At 59.4% G+C, this 20,033-nt stretch overlaps 1 protein-coding gene across 1 annotated transcript in view; it reads left to right on the forward strand.

Annotated features, from left to right (window-relative positions):
- Positions 1-20,033, forward strand: part of ABLIM2 (actin binding LIM protein family member 2) — a 131,236-nt gene that overhangs the window by 55,546 nt on the left and 55,657 nt on the right. Inside the window, 3 exon segments of the mRNA XM_043906090.1 lie at positions 3,176-3,234; positions 11,680-11,757; positions 19,188-19,334. Of these exon segments, the coding sequence (XP_043762025.1) occupies positions 3,176-3,234; positions 11,680-11,757; positions 19,188-19,334 (284 nt within the window).

Raw genomic sequence — 20,033 nt, forward strand, 5'->3', positions numbered from 1 at the left:
CCGCCCACCCCTGGACGCACCTGCCTGTCTGCAGACTTGGTACACAGGGGAGGAGGTTGGCGCTCACTCATTATCAGAGGTGGCTGTTATGTTAGTCTCAGTCGTGTCCCGCTCTTTTGCAGCCCCACGGACTGTAGCCCACCAGGCTCTTCTGTCCATGGGATTCTCCAGGCAAGAATACCGGAGTGGGTTGCCATTTCCTCCTCCAGGGGATCTTCCTGACCCAGGGACTGAATTTGAGTCTTCTGGGCGGGTGGATTCTTTACCACTGAGCCACAGGGAAGCCCAATTATCGGGGGTACTCAGATTAAAATAACGATTAGATGCTATGTTCCCCACTGGATCAACAAAAGTTAAAAGGACCAATGCACCCCGCTGTTTGGAGAACTGGAGTAGACAGGCCTCTTACCTGGCTGGTGGAGCAAAAATTGTGAAATTGCCAAAATGCCTCAAAGAGCCTTAAAAATGCCCACACTCTCTAAGCCAGGACCCACGTTTAGGAAGCTTTCAAGTCAGTAAGAGAGATGAAGTGGAACTTGTGTTTCATGGAGTTCCTACAACTTTATTTAGAAATAAAACGTCGGAAATAACAGGGAGCAGATAAAGAGATTCCTATTGATCCTTACGATCAATAGGAATATTATGGAATATATTGGAAAATATATATGGAAAAATAATAGGAATATTATGCAGCCCTTAAAAGTTACACTTTTGATATTTAATTATGTGGAGGAACACTAAGACATTTTAAATCAAAAATCACAGAATAAAAAACTGTGTTGCTGCTGCTGCTGCTGCTAAGTCACTTCAGTCGTGTCCGACTCTGTGTGACCCTACAGATGGCAGCCCACCAGGCTCCCCCGTCCCTGGGATTCTCCAGGCAAGAACACTGGAGTGGGTTGCCATTTCCTTCTCCAGTGCATGAAAGTGAAAATTGAAAGTGAAGTCGCTCAGTCGTGTCTGACTCTGTGCGACCCCATGGACTGCAGCCCACCAGGCTCCTCCGTCCATGGGATTTTCCAGGCAAGAGTACTGGAGTGGGGTGCCATCACCTTCTCCGAAACTGTGTGCAAACATTGTATTTAATGTGCACGCGTACACTGGACGACAGCAAGTAGGAGACCACAGATGACTCTCATTTCTTTAAGGTCTTGTTTAAATTTTAATAAGGAGTATCTATTACCAGGAGTTCTCTGGTGGGTCCAGCAGCTTAGCCTCCTCACTACCAGTGCAGGGGGCACAAGTTCAATCTCTGGCCAGGGAACTAGATCCCACGTGCTGCAACTAAGGATCCTCCATGATCCTAAGACTTGCGGCAACCAGATAAGAAATTTTTTTTTTTTAAAAAAAGAACATCTATTACCTTTGTAATCATAAACTATTTTTTTAAAAAGAAAAGCTATGCACACATCAATCAAATCCCAGTCTGTCTGGGAACTCCAAGTTGGTGCAGATGTTGTTCCAGGGAGGGGCAGAAATGAGCTCCCTTCCCAAGTGTTAACTCGGGTGACCTAGAGGCTTTGCAGGCAGAAACAGGGTGTCGCTCCTTCCTGCCACAGGTTTAAGGCCCGCTAGTGTGTCTACTCTGCGTGGCTTGTTCGGGGGACCTGAGAGGGCATGGACACAACTCCCATCTCCCAAGGGGGCGTGGGCTGGCCTGGCACCGGTGGGCGGACGCCTTCTACCCGCAGAGGGCGTGCGAGTGGGCTGTGGGTGGGTGGAGGGCGCAAGGGGGTCAGGCTGAGTTTCAGCGAGGGGGGGAGCAGTTATCACCTGAAGTTATTACCCTTGTTTCATTGCATTAAGTTCTCCCAGTGGTCTGCTGAGGTAGGATTATTGTTGGCCGCGTGTGAAGGTGGGAAAAGCCTGAGGTCTAGGGAGGTCGAGTTTGAATTAGAGAAGAGCAGGACCCTTGGGTGGGGTCAGGGGAGGGTGCTAGTGGTAAAGAACACGCCTGCCAGTGCAGGAGACATAAGAGATACCGCGTGATCCTTGGGTGGGGAAGGTCCCCTGGAGGAGGGCACCCCACCCCAGTATTCTTGCCTGGAGAATCCCATGGACAGAGGAGCCTGGCGGGCTATGCTCCATAGAGGCAGACACAATGAAGCACCTTAGCATACACGCAGGGCCCTTGCAGCCGTTGGGGACCTGTGACCTTGATGGTGGGGCCATAGACGGGGAAGCCGGGTGGGGCCGGCATGACTGAGACAGCTCAGACACCCCGGGAATCAGTGAGGGGCTGGGCCCCGGCCCGCAGTGCCACTCTCCAGCCCACACTTCAGGTTCCCACCTGAGGGTCCTCCTTCCCGCCTTCCAGCTGAGAGCCCCGCCCCAAAGCCGTCTTCTCCCATACAGGTCACACCCAGCTCCAGCCTCCACCGGGCCCCGGGCTGGGCCTGGCCACTGCCCACCTCACGGAGAGGAGCAGGTGGAGGCCACACAGCAGCCCCCTTTATCTGCTGCCTGAATTGTCTGGCTCTGAATAGAGGCCACACACAGAGCCCTCCTCGAAGGCCTCCTCTGGGTGCTGGGCATCCGAGGGATCCCATGGGAGCATTGGCTCATGGTGAAGCACTACCTGTTTATTCCATGTCGCCAGTGGGACTGTGAGCCCCTGGGCCCTGAGAGCCCCAGACCCAGGAGCAACTTGCACAGAGGAGAGGGTGGGCCCAGTGTGAGCAGCACAGAGGAGGGGGCGGGTCCAGTGTGACCAGATCAGAGGAGGGGGCGGGGCCAGTGTGATCATCACAGAGGAGGGGGCGGGGCCAGTGTGATCATCACAGAGGAGGGGGCGGGGCCAGTGTGATCATCACAGAGGAGGGGATGGGGCCAGTGTGACCATCACAGAGGAGGGGGTGGGCCCAGTGTGATCAGCACAGAGGAGGGGGCGGGGCCCAGTGTGATCAGCACAGAGGAGGGGGGTGGGGCCAGTGTGACCATCACAGAGGAGGGGGTGGTGCCCAGTGTGACCATCAAAGAGGAGGGCGGTGGGGCCCCAGTGTGGACACTGACCCCCTCCTCCTGACCGCCTCCACTGTCCTACATCTGGGAAGGAAGGGAAGTTGCTCAGTCATGTCCAACTCTTTGCAGCCCCATGGGCCTACCATGCTCCTCCGTCCATGGGATTTCATCTGGCAATCCACACTAACTCTTCCTCTCGGGAATCTGTCTGCAGGCTCCTCCATTTGGCACCCGGCCTGTCGACAAGCAGCCAGAACTGAAGATAAAAACAAGGTTGGTGGAATTCTCCCGATGCCCTTTCCCCAGCCTCTGAGCGACATTACACAGTTAAGGGGGTGCTGACTTGCCTGCAGGCTCAGTGGTCAGTCCCAGCAGGCCGTGGGGCAGGTGGCCTGAGGCCCACGAGTGTCCAGGTGGAAAGAGCAGGTCAGCTGCTGGCCGGCCCGGGGGCTCCCTGCCCTGGCCCTCCTTCGTCTGGTGGATGCCTGTGGCTGTGCAAGTTCAGGGACCACTGGAAAGGTAGCGGATCTCTAAGAGTCCCCAGGAACATCCATGCTTCTGATGCCAACAGCTGCTTCACAGGGTCTCCCCAACTGCCCTCAGGTTCGATAACAAGTTAGAAGGACTCAGTGCAAAGTGTCACAGCCCGGTTACAGTTTATCCCGGGAAGGATGGCGTGGACTCAGCCCAGCATGAGGCAGGGTCCAGGGGGAGGTCTGGACCCAGGTTGCCACCGTCCTCTCCTGGTGGAGTCCGGATTCCCCACCTCCCAGTGCCGGCACACACGAGGCGTTGCCAACCAGGGAAGCCCTGTGGCCGGAGATCTTATCGGGACTCCGTTAGTCAGTGGACTGCTTTATTGATTGATTGCCATGTGGTTGCTTTCACTCTCCCGGTGACATCACACAGGACCACCAGCATCTCAGGGCTGGTCTTTCTGGCGTGACCCACCCCACCCTGAGACCTTGGGGGTGTGGTGAGCACCCTACCCCCGAACATAGAGCTCTTACCAGGTATGACACTGATCACCTTCCAGAAGCAAGGCAGGATCCCTGTCTAGGCCAGGCCAGCCCTCCCTCTGGGCCAGGCGCAACTTCATCCCGCAGAGGCCCTGCTGGGGCACCCAGCCAGAGGTGCCGCGTGAGGGAGAGGGCTGGCCCGCCTCGGGGCCCTCCTGGGCTGATGTCCCCAAGAGAGATAGAAATCAGTGCCTCAACAAACAAGTGATGCAATGGGCTGGTGGGACCAGAGAGCAGGGGAAGGACCAGCTTTTCTGGGGATGGTGGCGGGGGGACACGGAGGGGTCCTTCGGAGGAGTTGAGCGGGAGCGGAGCCTGGGAGATAAGATAGCGCCAGCCCTGAAGAGAGGTGGGGGGTCCCTGGCAGGGCTGGGGGCTCAGGCAGAGGCCCTGGGGCAGAGCAGGCCAGCTCCCTTGGCTGGGGCGGTCAGCAGGGCAGGGGTCCTCTGCCCACACATGCAGAAACACATTCCTCCAGCCGGGGCCACCCACTTGTGCCTGGCATCCGGCCTCCCAGCAAACTCCTCCTGTGGGCTCTCAGATTTGCCTAGAATATCATCCCCTGAAACCTCGCAGATGCCTCCGCTCACACCCTCTTCCCCTGGAGCCTCCTCTCCAGGCTCCAGGTTCCTACATCTTGAACCCCCTGGCCCCGAGCCGAGCCCTGGCAGATGACAGAGAAGTGTTTGCAGGATGAAGGGAGGAAACGAATCTAGGTGAACTGCAGCCCTGGGGCCCCCCAGGCCCCTCGAGGGGAGGCATGACAGCCAGCTTTGCTCTGTCAGGGACCACCCACACCCCTGCACAACCCCCGCTGGGATCCACACCGTGCAGACCCCAGGAGCGAGTGCACATGCCCCCACACTCCGGGGGGGTGAGTGGTGTGTGACCCACAGAACTCCTGGCCTCGTCCCAGCGACCCCCGGCCTCCCACGCCACCCCCCCCATGAGGGGCGCCCAGGCATCGCCAAGACTTTGAAAGTCGCCAAACAGGCTACGGGTGAGCCACTGGGCAGATGGGCCCTTGAAGACCCTGGTGACTCAAATGCCTCATAGTGGCGGCGGGTCTGCATCCAGTTGGGGAAATGACAGCTGGGGGACTGCAGGGTGGCTGACATGCCTGCGGGAAATCAAGCGGGGTGTGCGGAGTCACTCTGGGATTCCCACAAGAGCTGGGACCCAGGCCTCTCGGAATCAAGGCTGGGGGGAGCGCAGGGCTTGCTTTGCTGATGGCAGCTCCAGGTCAAGAGGTCAAGCTGAACAGCGGGTGGCGGTGTGATCCCTGAGTGGAGGGTGGGGGGGGCGGGGCTGAGCGGAGCGGAGGCTGGAGAGTGAGGCAGGGCCCCAGGATGAGCTTGGGAGGCAGACTGCTCTTGGGGAGGGAGGTCTCAGTGGCCCACCCTGAGGGTCTCTTGCACCTCCGTGCGTCAGAAGGGGACCACTGCCCAGAGGAAGTCTGGCCCTGAAGGACAGGGGCAGAGCTGTGCTGTGGGGGCACTCTACTGTTAGCTAGAGATGCTGGTTCTGCTCACCGAGTCCTTTAGTGACACTTCCACCATGGGAGCAAGGGGGTCCAGGGCTGCAGAGTCCCGCACTCTCAGCCATGGGGGGTGGCTGGGGCCCAAACGGAAACCATCCCCAGACCCAGCAGACGTGGTGGTGCCCAGGGCTGGGAATTTGCGGCGGAGGGGTTGGTTCGGAGATGCACCCTCATGAACGTTGTCCTGGGAGACGGGACAGGTAGCAGGCTGGTGGAGGGACCCTCCTCCTCGTGTGGGCCCCTCAGGGAGGGTGGGACCCACCACTTGAGCAGACGCTTGCCACGCCCGTTCTGAAAGAAGTCAGCGGAGGGAAAGTCTCTCTTTTCCTCTAGCGGTTGATCTCAGTGGGTTTGGAAGCTTCTGCTTTACATGGGTCCACCGTTTCATGATTCATTCGTTCAGCACAGCTTCAGCGAGGGTCTGGCTCTGCCAAGCCCGGTTCTCGGCCTGGGGCACCGAGGTGATGTCACAAGTCCTGGCCCGAAGCTGCTGCTGATCGGAAGATAGAGGGAGGACCTGTGGACTTACCTGCAAGTCTCGTCCGAGGGCCGTGGGGACCGTCCCACTATACCCGGCCTGGCGTGAGGACCGGGGGAAAGGTGGCCGTGGGCCCGGGGCGGGAGGGCCCCATAGAGGGGACCAAGTGCCCAGGGTCCTCTGTGCCCTGCGCCTCCCCCGGCCGGGTCAGGGTGACCAGTGCCAGCCCCGGATGCTGCACCCCCTGTTGAGCTGGGCTCAGGGCCTGCGGGGAGCCCAGCTCAGGCCTGGAGGCAGCAGGCACGTCTGCTCTCTGCCTGGAGCCCCGCCCTGGATGACCATGGGCCACTGGCCCAGCAGGAAGGAGACCTTCTGGGCGCTGGAGGCTGGCAGGACAGGGCAGAAAGAAGGACCATTGTCTTGGGGGCTGGTCACGGCCCCAGAGTTGGCTTCCGGGGCTCATCTCCACAGATGCTTCGGGAACATTGAGGGCAGAGGCCGGCAGCCTGGGACAGCTGTCCCTTGCTTCCGGCGACAGGATCCAGGCCCTGGTCATGCCCTGCGTGTCCCTTGGTTCACCCTCCCCACCCCTGCCCCTCAGAGCCTCTTCTGTCTTGCCTGAGAAATGAGAATAAACCCTGGGCAGGCCAGGCAACAAATGGACAGGGCAGTGGGTGGAAGGGGCAGTCAGTGTGCAGGGCAGTGAGTGGGCAGTGAGTGGGCAGTGAGTGGCCAGAGGAGCAGGTGGACAGGGCAGTCAGTGGGCAGGGCAGTCAGTGGGCAGGGCAGTCAGTGGGCAGAGCAGCAGGTGGACAGGGCAGTCAGTGGGTAGGGTAGCAGGTGGACCGTGTGGTGGGTGGGCAGGGCAGTCAGTGGGCAGAGCAGTCAATGGGCAGGGCAGCGGGTGGACAGGGCAGTCAGTGGGCAGGGCAGTCAGTGGGCAGAGCAGCAGGTGGACAGGGCAGTCAGTGGGTAGGGTAGCAGGTGGACCGTGTGGTGGGTGGGCAGGGCAGTCAGTGGGCAGAGCAGTCAGTGGGTAGGGTAGCAGGTGGACAGGGTGGGCACAGATGACTTTCCCGGGCAATCGGGCCCCATGGAGACAGCTCTCCCAGCCAGCTGACCGCCCCTGGCCTGTGCAGCGGGAGAGAGCCGTGTTTTTCTGTAGTGTTTGTTGAGTGGGAGCCAGCTAACGAGCATGAACCTGCTGGACCCGGTCGGCTCTGGGTCAGCCTGGCGGGGTCTGCTGGGCGGCCGTCAGCCCCGGGGATACCGCAGAGGTGGCGTCACTCTCTCTGAGTCTGGCCTCCGGGCGGAGGTGGCTCCGCCGTAACCTGGCAACCCAGACGAGAGCTAAGTTGCCCATCTGGAGGGGTGCTCCGTGGTCAGCTAACTAGGCATGCCAGGCCCAGTGGACTCCAGGACTCTCCTCTGGCTCCAGAGGCCAGCTCGGGTCTCCCTGCGAGCACACCAGGAGAGTGAGAGCAGCCCTTTCACTCCTGGAAGAACCCTGACTGCGTGCCCCCCCGGGGAGGGGTGCCCCCCAGGACAAGGATGCGCGTCCACTGAGGGTGCCCGGGGGGAGACCCGTCGGAAGGCTGTGGTCCTAACGGCCCGTCCACAGTGCCTCGCTGGGCATCGGATCGAACCCTCATTCAACACACGTTCACCAAGCGCCTGCTGTGCCTTCCAGGCTGGGCGCCAGGAACGCAGAGGTGAATGAAGCCGGCGGGTCCCTGGCCCTACAGCATCAGGCGGCGGGGAGACGGATGGGCCGGCTCCAGGGTGCAGGATGCTTGCCTGCGAGGTGGGGAGGGACGGGGCCCGCTGGATGGGCCTGGCGGGCGGGGTTGGGGGAGAAGCCGGCTTCCTGGAGCCAGGACTTGGCAGGTGTGCGGAAGGGTGGGTCACAGGGGCCCGCCCTGCTCTGGGGGTGGGGCCCCAGTCTGAGGAGCCGTGAACAGGTGGGGATTGAAGGAGGGTTTCAGAGCCATGGGAAGGGGCGGCCCTGTGTCTGCTGAGTATCTGGAGAGGCCTCGGCGCGTGGAGAAGGTGGCCGGGGCAGGGAGAGGCCTCGGCGCGTGGAGAAGGTGGCCAGGGCAGGGAGAGGCCTCGGCGCGTGGAGAAGGTGGCCGGGGCAGGGAGAGGCCTCGGCGCGTGGAGAAGGTGTCTGGGGCAGGGCCAGCCTGGTGGCTTCTGCTCCGGTGGGACCAGAGGGAGCCTGGACGGGAGGGCTGGTCCCCTCCAGGCTGTGGCTGTCCGTGGTCACACCTACCCTGGGGGCGCACGCAGGTCCTGGCTGCTTACTGCGGGGCAGGTGGGAACCCAGAGGAGGAAGCCAGAGCCCCTGCACTGACCCTGGGGCCTCTGAGCAGAGAGAAGCCAGGCTTGGTGAGGCTGCCCCGGAGGCCTGAACACAAGGACAGGGAGACTGACCCTGGGCGAGGATGTTCCAGCGGAATTCGCAGCGGCTGCCGGGGTGGGAGAGCCTGAGCTGCCGTCGGAGCCCCTGTGACCCTGGGCAAACCACCAGCCTTCTCGGAGCCTCAGCTCCGCTTGGCTTTAACGTGGAGACGAGCGGGCGCTGACCTCTCTCTGTATGTCCACGGAGCCTGTAGGAGACCTTAATGAGAGCCAGGCGCCCCCCGACCCTGTTGTGGGACGGCGCTTCCTGGGGCCGGGCTGGGTGGACGGGGCTGGACGACTGCCCGGCCTCGGGCGGGTGTGAACAGCACCCCGGAGAAGGCAGCTGGGTGCTGGGTTTGACTGTGAGGCTCCTTTGGGCCGGTTGGAGGCAGGGCAGAGAGGAGATGAGAGAAAGCCCAGGTCTCCTGATTCTGGGGGAACCGCCTGGACTCAGCCCCACTCCGTCTGGGCTCCCGGACCCAGAGGACATCGCGGTGGGGTGGGGGGCACGCTGCTCTTCTCCCCGCCCCCCGTTTCTCCAGGGCTGGGAACTGGGTCATGGCGGGGACACCATGTAGCCGCCCAGCTGCTCGGGACCCTGAAACGTGCAGGAAAAGCCGGACCCCCCTGCTGCCGTGCCAACAGCCCAGGCCCCCTTCCGCCGGGGTCGTGGTGTCAGTAACCCCGGTGCCACCCCGACAAAGCCAGGAAACGTCCCTCAGGGCCTGGGGTCCGTTCTTGTGACTCTGCCGTTGCTCTCAGCTTCAGGGCGCTTTCTTCTGAAACACCCAGTGTTAGTCGGCTTTGTGAAGAAGGGACTTCCTGCCGTGAGCCGCAATCAGCTGAACTGAGATAAAAGCAAGGGTGATTCACCAGAGCCAAGCTGCGCCTCTGAGTCCTCAGCAATGGAAAGATCCTTCCAGGCAGGTTTTTCCGTTTCACAGAGGAGGAAGCTGAGAGTCTAAGGTTGTTTTCAGACGTGCCAAACAGACGCGCACAGCGTTTTTGCCTAACCAAACAGGCAGCCTGGCCACCGGAACAGCGGTAAAACACAGACCCTGTGTTTTCCGCCTCCCACGATGCGTCTCCCTTGAAACGGCAGCTCGTGATGTGTGTCTTCCTGGGGGTGGCCGAGCCTCAGGGGTCAGGCTGAGCTTCTCGAGGGACCCCAGCCCCTTGCCAGCCTTTGCGAGCCTGTGGTCTGAGGGGACAGGCAGACCCCTGAGTCGATGCCCCGTCCCATGTGTGCAGCCGGGCCGTGGGGCCTCAGAGAGGATGCCAGGGTGATACCCGGGGAAAGGAGGCGGGCTGGACCGGCTGACGAGTGACCGAGCGCAGCAGTGACGACGGAGCTTCACGCCCTGTCCTTCTCTTTCCTTTCTAGATGCAGAAGCAGGTCTCCCATCAGGTTTACCCGGGCGCCTCCCCCTATGCCTTTCAGGTTTGTCCCTGCCGCCGCCGTGTCGGGCTCACGTCTGGTCCTGGTGTCGTCCCATCCCCGCTGGTGTCTCGCTGAGTGTAGGAGGAGCTGTGGGTCATCTCCCTGGAGGGGAGGAGGGGGCGCTCCACGACAGGCGTTTTTGTTGTTGTTCAGTCGTGTCCGACTCTTTGACCCCGTGGACTGAAGCACGCCAGGCTTCCCTATCTTCCCCTAGTACCTGGAGCTTGCTCAAACTCATGTCCATTGAGTCAGTGATGCCGTCCAACCATCTCATCCTCTGACGTCCCCTTCTCCTCCTGCCTTCAGTCTTTCCAGCATCAGGGTCTTTTCCAATGAGTCAGTTCTTTGCATCAGGTGGCCAAAGTATCAGAGTTTCAGCTTTAGCATCAGTCCTTCCAATGAATATTCAGGACTGATTTCCTTTAGGATGGACTTGCAGTCCAAGAGACTCACAAGAGTCTTTTCCAGGTGTTAGCCACACCAAACGCGCTTAAGCAACGGAACTGTGTCCTCTCTCAGCTCTGGAGGCTGGAGCTCCCGGGCCCACCGGCGGACTTGGCTCCCCATGAGGCTTCTCCGCTGGGCGTGTGCACGGCCGTCTCCTCCCTGTGTCCTCACAAGTCATCCGTCTGTGCCTGTCTGTGTCCTAGTCTCCTCTCATAAGGAAGACAGTCAGATCCAGGCCTGTCCTGAAGGCTCCATTTAAGCTTAATTACCTCTTCAAACATCCTACCTCCAAGCACCTTCTGGGGTCCTGGGGTGTGGGCTTCAACCTATGAGCTTTGGAGGGGAGCAGTTCAGTTCATGATATGGCCCCTCCCAGGCTCCTAGTGGGCGGTGTGGACCGCTGGGAGTGGCTGGACAGAATTTCAGGGGAAATTCAGGATTTCCCTGCTTAGAAAACGAGAGAGGAGTTGGCCCTCCCTGGCAGTCCTGCGATTAGGACTCCTCACTTCCACTGCAGAGGCACGCAAACCCTGAGGCCTGGCCAAACAAAAACAAACACGGGAGAAGCCGTGAGCTGGGGGGCAGGAAGCAGGAGCCCCTTCGTGGAGATGGGTTTCATTCGGATGAGGCGAGTGAGAGGCCTGGATAGTTGGGTGGGTGGGTGGTCCCAGCCAGGGAGAGGGCTGGACCAGGAGAGGGTCCAGGAGCTGCCAGGTCACACATGGCAGGCGGGGATGGAGACAGGTGCAGAGAGCTGGGCGGGAGCTGGAGAGAACCAGGGTCCTCACGGTGATGGAGGACCTGATCCAGAGGAGCAGAGGAGACGGACGGTTGGGGGGTCTGTCACCTCGGGGGTGCGGACGTCATGGGCAGAGATGAGCGAGGAGGGCTGGGGGGTGGCTCCCAGCCACAGTGGGCACGCGAGGAGCAGGTCCCAGATGGGAAGGCCATCCTGTCGAACCACAGAGGCAGGGCCGGAGGCGCAGCAGCCGTCCCGCAGAATTGATGTGGAGAATCCACTCTCCGAGCGGCTCGATCCTGCCTTTGCCATTGGGGCACGCAGAATCCCTAAAAACACATCGCTTGCCCTCACCCTCCAAATAGAAGATCATTTCAGCGACCTGAGAGCTTTGTGGTCGTGGAGCGAGTCCATCCGGCCCTGAGAGCACACGGCCCCTTTGCTGGCAGCCAGGGCCACCCGCTGTGTCTCCCGGTGACAGCCTCCTTGTCGTCCATCCAAGCCCACGTGTTTCTCTTTCATCCTGCCCGTAGAAAGGGTCTCGTGAGCTCCAGCGCTTCTGCTGGTGCTCCACTCGCGATAGTTGCCTCCGGAAGGTTCTCTGCATCAACAGAGTCTGCTTCAGCCTCTCCCTGTTTCCTTGTCTCCTAGGAAACCAGGACGTCCTCAGAGAGCATCATTTCGGTACCTGCTTCCAGCACCTCGGGGTCTCCAAGCCGCGTGATTTATGTAAGTCGGATTCCCTCTCTGGAGAGGGGAGGAGACCAGGGGCCTGGGGTCCTTGCTGAGTGTGCCCTCGGCGGGTGCAGGGCCGCGGGAGAGATTGGCACAGACCCTGAGGCTGACTCGGGGCCTCCAGTGTGGATGTGTTGTGTGACCACGGCTGCCCCAGAATGTGGCATCCGGTGCGCAGAGAAATGTACTCACGGCCGTGGTTTCCGGCGGTGTCGGTGAGAACACGCCTGCATCCCGCAGCCGGGACTCAGCTGGATAAACCGCACTCACCAGTAACGGTGCAAATCTGTGCCTGTTGGTGCGGGAAGTTCCTGGTGTGCATGTGAAGGATGACGTGTGTCACGTGATCCCATTTTCATTTATGTGTATGTGTATTCGTATGCACGTAGGTATACATATGTGTATTGTGTGTATTTCAGTGTGTGCATGTATATAGGAATGTGTGTATGCATATGTATGGATGGATATGTGTATGTGTGTATCTACATATGTGCATGTGTGTGCAGGTATGTGCAGGTATGTATATTTTGCGTGTGGGTGTGTGTGTCTCTGTATGTGTACATACAAGTCTAAATGTGACTGAGAACATTTTAACTAATTGTTGATAGCAGTTACCTCTGGGTGGTGGCTTTAGAAATGGAAGGTGACCGTTATAATTACTTGCTAGTTTGCTAGTCTAAAGAGCCTGTGCCGCAGCGGGGGAGCGGGCAAGCGGGGTGAGCCCTGGACTGGGCGTCTTGGCCCAGCTTCACCTCTGCAGGCTGGTTGGCCAGGACGAGTCTCCTCTCCCACTCCCCCCAACTCACGGCCAGAGTCTGGTTTTTCTCTAACACAATGGAGATTGGGTTCCCTCCTCTCGACACTTCTTTTTAGCCCCCAGAACTCTCTCTGGTTGGACACAGGGCAGTTCCTGCCCTAATTCTGATGGAAGATAAGAACCCGGGTTCTAGTCTGGAGGGCGAATGGCCAGATGACCCTGGGCAGCTGCAGACTCGGAGGTTCAGAAAGACAGCCTGACGTCACCAGGCCAGCTGTGTGCCCTCAGGCAAGGCATTAGCCTCTCTGAGCCTCCGGGAGCTCACCCATACCTGGGGGCCCACAACACCTGCTGCCCAGGGCCACGGAGGTCCTGAGTGGGAGGCCCCGGGCACAGCCCTGAGCCCAGAGCGGGGGCCCAGGAAGCGCTCACTGGAGTCACTGTTGTGACATCAGTGATCGTCTGCAGGGCCACCATACCGAGGGCCCAGACCAGGGGCCTCAACCACAGAGACGTACCTCCCCACCGTCCCGGAGCCTGGGAGTCCGAGTCACGGTGTCGGGAGGGTCGGTTCCCTGCAAGGCCCGTCTCCTGGGCGTGTGGACGGCCGTCTTCTCCGCCTGTCCTCCAGCTGGTTGTCCCTCTGTGCACGTCTGTGTCCTGACCTCCTCGTCACAGGAGGACCCCTGGGCGCTGGCTCAGAGCATCCCACCCTGCTGACCTTGGTTCACCTTAATCACCCCTTTAAAGGGCACTGTCACCAAATACAGATTCTGTAGTGCTGGGGGTTAGCGATTCAATGAAAAAAGGAGGAGAACACAATCCACCCCAAATGCCATCATCATCAGGACCAGTAATAGTGACTGTTACTGTTTGAATGAGAGCGTGTCTGTGGCACAGAGTGTGGTCCTGTCCGCAGATGGCAGCTGCTGTTGGTAACTGCTCCTTGCTGTCTTCAGTCACTCAGTCGTGTCCGACTCTTTGCGACCTCGTGGACTGCAGCACGCCAGGCTTCCCTGTCCTGCACTATCTCCCGGAGCTTACTCAAAGTCACGTCCATTGAGTCGGTGAGGCCATCCAGCCATCTCATCCTCTGTCACCCCCTTCTCCTCCTGCCTTCAGTCTTTCCCAGCATCAGAGTCTTTTCCAGTGACTCAGCTCTTTGCATCAGGTGCCCAAAGCACTGGAGCTTCAGCGTCAGTCCTTCTAATGAATATTCAGGACTGATTCCCTTTAGGATGGACTGGTTATCCATGTTTTGAACAAGTTGGTGTTTGTAAGGGGTTCAAGTACAGTGCTGGCCATACAGCAGTGCAGCCAGCAAGGACGTTGGTCTCCGAAGTCCCTGTTACTTTATAGAGATCTTGCAGTGGTAAGCAGTAGAGCTGGCTTTGAGACCAGGTCTTCTCACCCCAAAGCTTGGGTTCTGCTCAGGGAAGCCGGTTGCTCAGGGCTGAAAGCCAGCCCTGCTGGGTCCCTCCTTCACCAGGCTGTTTTCAGCACAGCCATGGCCACGTCCCCCAGGCCAGGTCCCCTGATGTCCCCACCCTTGGGGAACAGCAGTTTGCCGAGGGTGATGGTGGGCCAAGAAGGTCCCCACCAGCTGGGTGTGCCTTCAGCCGAAGTGGATTCTGCCTGGGCACACCGTCCCAGCTGATATAGGCTTCTTGCTTGGCTAATACCCCTGCACCAGTTTTAAACAGACGGCCTCAAGAGGATTCATGTAACCCAGACTCCTGAGTCTGAAACACCTGCTCTCAGCTGAGATGCCTTGAGGACTGGGTACCAAGGCCCACACCTGCTGCCTCCTCCAGCTCTCAGCATCCCACTTCTCAGATGCAGCTCAGAGAGGGGCAGAAGCTGGTCTGTGTCCCAGCCTCTGAGTCAGGGAGCCGCCATCCAAGGACACACGGCCGCTTCCAGCACGTGGACTCGCAGTGCCGTGGCCGGCGCCCAGCCTGGCCCCCCCACCCCACCCCCGCTGCCGTCCCTCCCAGTCAGGGCTGGTGTCGGCTCTGGTCAGCAGTGCATCCCTGCGGTTCCTTCACCAAGGAGACGGGAGTCTGGTCAGGCACGCCTTCTCAGGCTCACTCCTGTTGTCTTCCTGCTCCCGCTGGTATCTGCTGTCATCCTCCTGTGTGCCTGACTTGGCTCCGTGCTGGGCACGCTCAGGACCTCAGGACCAGGGCCCCAGTCCATGCGCCAGGTCAGTGAGCTTTAGAGGGTGCTGACCACCCCATCCGGCAGCACCTGCTGTAGTGTGGTTGTCATCAAACGCAGCCTCCCCGCCCTCGTCCTTCCCCCATTCAGGAAGAGATCGCTGCCCCCGTGAGGCCCCCGTGTGCAGGAATGGGGCAGAATTCATCGTGTGCTGTGGCTAACCTCTTCCCCTTGGGCTGTGAGTGCTTGGCGGGCAAAGGTCGTGCCTCATTCATCTTAGCATATATACAGGATAAAACATGGGCACAGTGTGTGGGTTAGCCGCTCAGTCGTGTCCGACTCTTTGCGACCCCGTGGACTGTAGCCCGCCAGGCTCCTCTGTCCATGGGGATTCTCCAGGCCAGAATACTGGAGTGGGTTGCCATTCCCTTCTCCAGGGGATCTTCCCAACCCAGGGATTGAACCCAGGTCACCTGCATTGCAGGCAGATTCTTTACCATCTGAACCACCAGAGAAGCTCAATAAATTGTGGGGTTTTAAAAAGCAATCTTTTCACTGCCTTTTTCTTTATTATAAAGGTAACCCACATTTATTAGGAAAAAATAGTGATTGGTATAGAGACAAAAATGAATACCATTTATAATCCTCCCAGCCAGAGTGGCCCATTGTTAATATATTGAAGTACACCCTTTCAGTCTCTTTTTCTCCATGTGCATGTATTTTCTTTCTTTCTTTTTTACAAAATGAAGTCACATGGGCTATATTGTTTTATAAGCTTTCTTCACCATGGCAATAAAGCAGTGAGTTGGCATAGTGTATCATTAGATTGTTTTATCGGTAGGATTATATTACAGCTATAACATCATATACGGTCACATCCTAGGGGCTTCCCACATGGCGTTAGTGGTAAAGAATCCATCTGCCAATTCAGGAGATATAAGAGATGTGGGTTCAGTCTCTGGATCAGGAAGATCCCCCTGGAGGAGGGCATGGCAACCCAGTCCAGTATTCTCGCCTGGAGAATCCCATGGACAGAGGAGCCTGGTGGGCTACAGTCCACAGGGTCGCAGAGAGTTAAGACAGGACTTAGCACACACACATGCTAGATACAGTGTAGGGAGAAGAAAGCTGAGGGGAAACACTCGCAGACGCACACACCCCAGTGGCCTTCCGCCAATGGGAGGGCATAGCCCGTTGTCACAGTGACCCCCCCAGGACCTGGGTGCCAGGAAATGGATCTGTGAGCCCTGCTGGGTGGTGTGGATGTGAGGAGCCAGGAGCATGGCCCCTTAGCCACCTGGCTGGGGGTTGGGGGGTTGGGGGCCTCTGTCTGAGCTAGCTCATGTTGATGTAGTTGGCATTGTCAGGCTTTCTCTCTGATCCCTGCAGTCAGAGGCTGACCCAGGGCAAGGTGGGCCCCGCTGACCGCACGTTTGGGGCAGAACAAGCCAGCGGGCAGCTGATTGCTGTGATCATAGCAGGGCAGAGGGGGCAGGGTGGGTGGGCACAGCCTCCGCCAGCCCCATGGCAGCGTCGCCCTTTAGGTCAGGCCATGTGGATGTTCAGAAATCCAGCAGGTGGCGAGGCCCAGGTGGCATTCCCATTTTCAGGGGGAGACCAAGGCCCAGAGAATCCGCCTGGCTTTGGCGAATGCACGATCTATTTTAGTTCAGTGCGGCTTGCTTGCCCTGAGGACCGTGTCATGTCCATCGTGGAGTTGGGGGGAGGGGCTCCATGGTGAAGCAGAGTCCTGGACCCACAGCCCCTAGCCTTGCGGGGAGGGGACACTGATGCACCAACGAAGATCAGCGCCTTTACTCAAAAGAGGAAAACATCCAGCCAGACGGCAGAGAGAAAGCCGGAAAGGCTTCCTGGAGGAGGAGGCCTCTGCTGACTCTGGAAGGACCAGAGGATGAGCCGGGCAGAGCGGTCTGGGGAGGGCCTCTTGGAGGGCGGGATCTACATGTGCTGAGCCCTTAGGCTCTGTACATGGGGAAACGGTAAGGAGTCGGGTGTGGCTAGTTTCCTGGGCTGGGCGGTGAGGGGCTCTGATGAGCAGATACACAAGGGCTAGACCTCCAGGGGCCTGAGTTCCAACTTCCCCAGAACACAGAGAGGAGCAGCTCAAAAACGCTGATCAGAGGTCATCATCACGACAAATGGCACACTCAGGGTTTGAACTCAGGTCTTCCGAGTGCTGCCCAGGGTTCCGAAGGGAATCGCCAGAGCCTGAGACATCAGGTGTTCACTCTCTCAGCCTACGTCACAAACGGCACGTGGTACCCAGTGCCTCCCGGGAGCCTAGGAGTTGGGTGGTCAGGGAAGGCTTCCTGGAGGAGGTGGGCTAGAGCTGCCAGACCTCGGAGGAAGCGGGACAGCTGGAGCGTGGGGGCTGAGCCGGCTCACCGAGGGCAGGAAGAGGAGACAGTGTACCGCGGGCAGACTAGAGACATCCGGCTGCAAACATCAAGTCTGGAGACCACAGTGAGGGCTGTGTCACCTGCCCCTGGAGGGGGCCGCCAGAGGATGTGAGCTGGAGGGTGCAGGGGGGGCAGCTGGAGCTCGAGAGACGTGGCCCTGGCGGAGAGGAGAGCCGGCTCTGCACGCAGACCGCCTGCTTCTGTTCCCCGGCGGTGGGACTCCGGGCTCTGCTGCTTCCCTGTGAAGTGGAGGTCCTGTGTGTGGCCAGCTTCGTGGGCTTGGCCCACTGCCGTCTGGGGCGGAGCGCAGAGCTCACGGTGCTGTTGGAGTTTGAAGAATTGCTGGCAGGACGCCCCTCCCCGCTCACCGCCCCCCGACACCCAGAGGCAGAGGTCAGATCTGGACTCCGGCTGTGAGGACCTTGACCAGAGCTGCCTGGGGCTGGGAGGGGGTGCAGAGAGGCAGGCAGGGGCTGTGTTGGCTGGACCGGGGGTCCCCCAGGGAGGCTGAGGTCGAGATGAGGGTTCTCGAGAGGTTTGGGGGGTCAAGCTGAGCTAATGGGGGCAGCCCGACTGGCCAGCTCTGCCCACGACTGGCAAGGCCAGGCTGAGACTAACCCTCAGAGGGGACACGGGGGAAAGGAGGTGACCGGAGTGTCTGCTCCAGGAGGGACAGCAGCCTGGGCGTCCACTCCGCTGGGAACCAGGCGGTGCTGGGAGTGGGCTGGGGCCGCACGTCCCTTCTTCTGTGGGGATCGCAAGCTGTAAACGTTCCGTCCGCACTTGGGGGGGTGTGTCACAGGAACACCGGGGCTGAGACCGGGATTTGAGCGTGGATCTCAGCCCTACTGTGAGAGCCAAGTCTTGTGCTCAGCTCCCGGGCCTGTCTGGTCACGCGCCCCCAGGCAGCCCCCAGAGCTGGGAGGAGGGGCTGGCGGGCAGTGCGGGGAGGCTGAGCCCAGTTACAGGACAGTGGGCCGCCAGGTGGACCTCACCTGAGCAGATGCGGTGGTTCCAATGCTCACTCATCACCACGAGTGAGGGCCTCTGTGATGACCTCCGTGAGGTCACACACCAGCTGCCTGTCCCCTGTCTCATGTCAGGCTGTTGGCTGTGTGTAGGGAGTGCTCCAAAGCCCTGGGCGTGTGTACGAGTGGCTGGGTATGGAGGTGTGTTCACGAGTGCTGGTTTGGGTGTGTGCGAGTGTGTGTGCAAGCATGTGGGTGCCTCCAGGTTGTGCTGGTGAGTGTGACTGGGTGGAGTTGTGGGTGTGTCAGGGTCTCCCTCCACAGCTGTAGGCAGGCACATTCTCTGTGTGCACACGTGTATTGTGTGTGCAGGCCTGCATGCGTGTGCTGGGTGTTTGCATCTGTACATACATGTGTGCACACATCGAGCAGGTATTTAAATGCACGTGTGTATGTCCTTTATGGATGTGTGTATTTTGTGTGAGCACATGTGTATTTGTGTTTGGATGCATGCAAGTCTATTGTGTGCAGGCGTTTGTGAGTATGCGTCCATGTGTGTGTTTGTATGCATGTGTACATGTTCGCTGGTAGCTCAGCTGGTAAAGAATCCACCTGCAATGAAGGAGACCCCGGTTCGATTCCTGGGTCGGGAAGATCCCCTGGAGAAGGGAAAGGCTACCCACTCCAGTATTCTGGCCTGGAGAATTCCATGGACTGTATAGTCCACAGGGTTGCAAAGAGCTGGACATGACTGAGTGATGTGTTTTCTGTGCCTACATGTACATTATGTGTGTATGTGCATATCTGTGTGTGTTTGCATCCAAGTGTGTGTTTGTATGCATGCACGTATGTGTGTATATGTGTGTTTTCTGTGCCCTCACATGTGTATTTGTTTGTGCATATGTGTGTCTGTGTGTATGCAAGCATAACTGAGTGAGTGTGTGTTTAGACTGCAGATGGAGTTCTCACTGTCTGTAGGACCAGGAGGCTTCCCCACCCCCCTGACTTTGCCCATCCACTCGTTTCACTCAGACTCACCTCCTCCCACGTCTGCCGGGCGACACGGCCCCTGGGTGTGGGTCTGACCAGCCCTCGTGGCCCCTTCCGTCCCTCTTTCAGGCCAAGCTGGGCGATGAGATCCTGGACTACAGAGACCTGGCCGCTCTCCCTAAGAGCAAGGCCATCTACAACATCGACCGCCCCGACATGATCTCCTACTCGCCTTACATCAGCCACTCGGTGGGGGACCGGCAGAGCTACAGCGAGGTATGGGGCCCGCGCAGCAGGTCGCCTTGGCGGCCTCAGCCCCCCTTACCCCCTCAGACAACCTGCGCCTCCTCTTCAGAGAGTCCCCAGAGTGCTCTGGCCTCAAACCACCTCACGAGTCTGGACGGGGAGCCCCCTTGGAGTGGGGGGCAGGGAGCAGGAAGCTCGAGGGTGATCGGGAAAGCAACAGGGGCAAAGCGAGCATCTCTTCCGTGTCCTCAGTCGGGCTGATGCTCATCCCCGATGGACCGTGTTCCTTTGTCCAGCCTGCTTCTGGCCCCGCTCCCTGCTCACGTGCCTCCCCGCCCCGTGAGCCCCTCGAGCTGGTCTGACCCCTGGTTGGACCGCAGATGACTCCTCCCTTCTGTCCCTCGGGCGATGCGCTTCTCGGGGCCTCCCTGCTCACGGCGGCACCTCTCCATTTAACTGGAACTTGCTGCTGGGTTTGGCTTTTCCTTTTTGAGACTCAGGTGTGACCCTGGGGGCGGGGCTGGAGGCGAGGAGTGTTTTGTCAGTTGCTGGCCGTGTCCACGGGCCGGTCACATGTGGTGGCCTGGCCCGGGCGGCCCCTTGGGGGGCAGAGCTCAGCCCTGGCCGTAACTGAGTCCCCCGAGGTGTGGTCAAGGCTCTGGGGTCTCCAGGTTCGATGGGGGTCATGCGGGCAAGCTCAGCTTGGCAGGCGCTGCTGTGGGATACAAG

This window comes from Cervus elaphus, chromosome 6 (assembly GCF_910594005.1).
Source record: "Cervus elaphus chromosome 6, mCerEla1.1, whole genome shotgun sequence".
NCBI classification, from domain to species: Eukaryota; Metazoa; Chordata; class Mammalia; order Artiodactyla; family Cervidae; genus Cervus; species Cervus elaphus.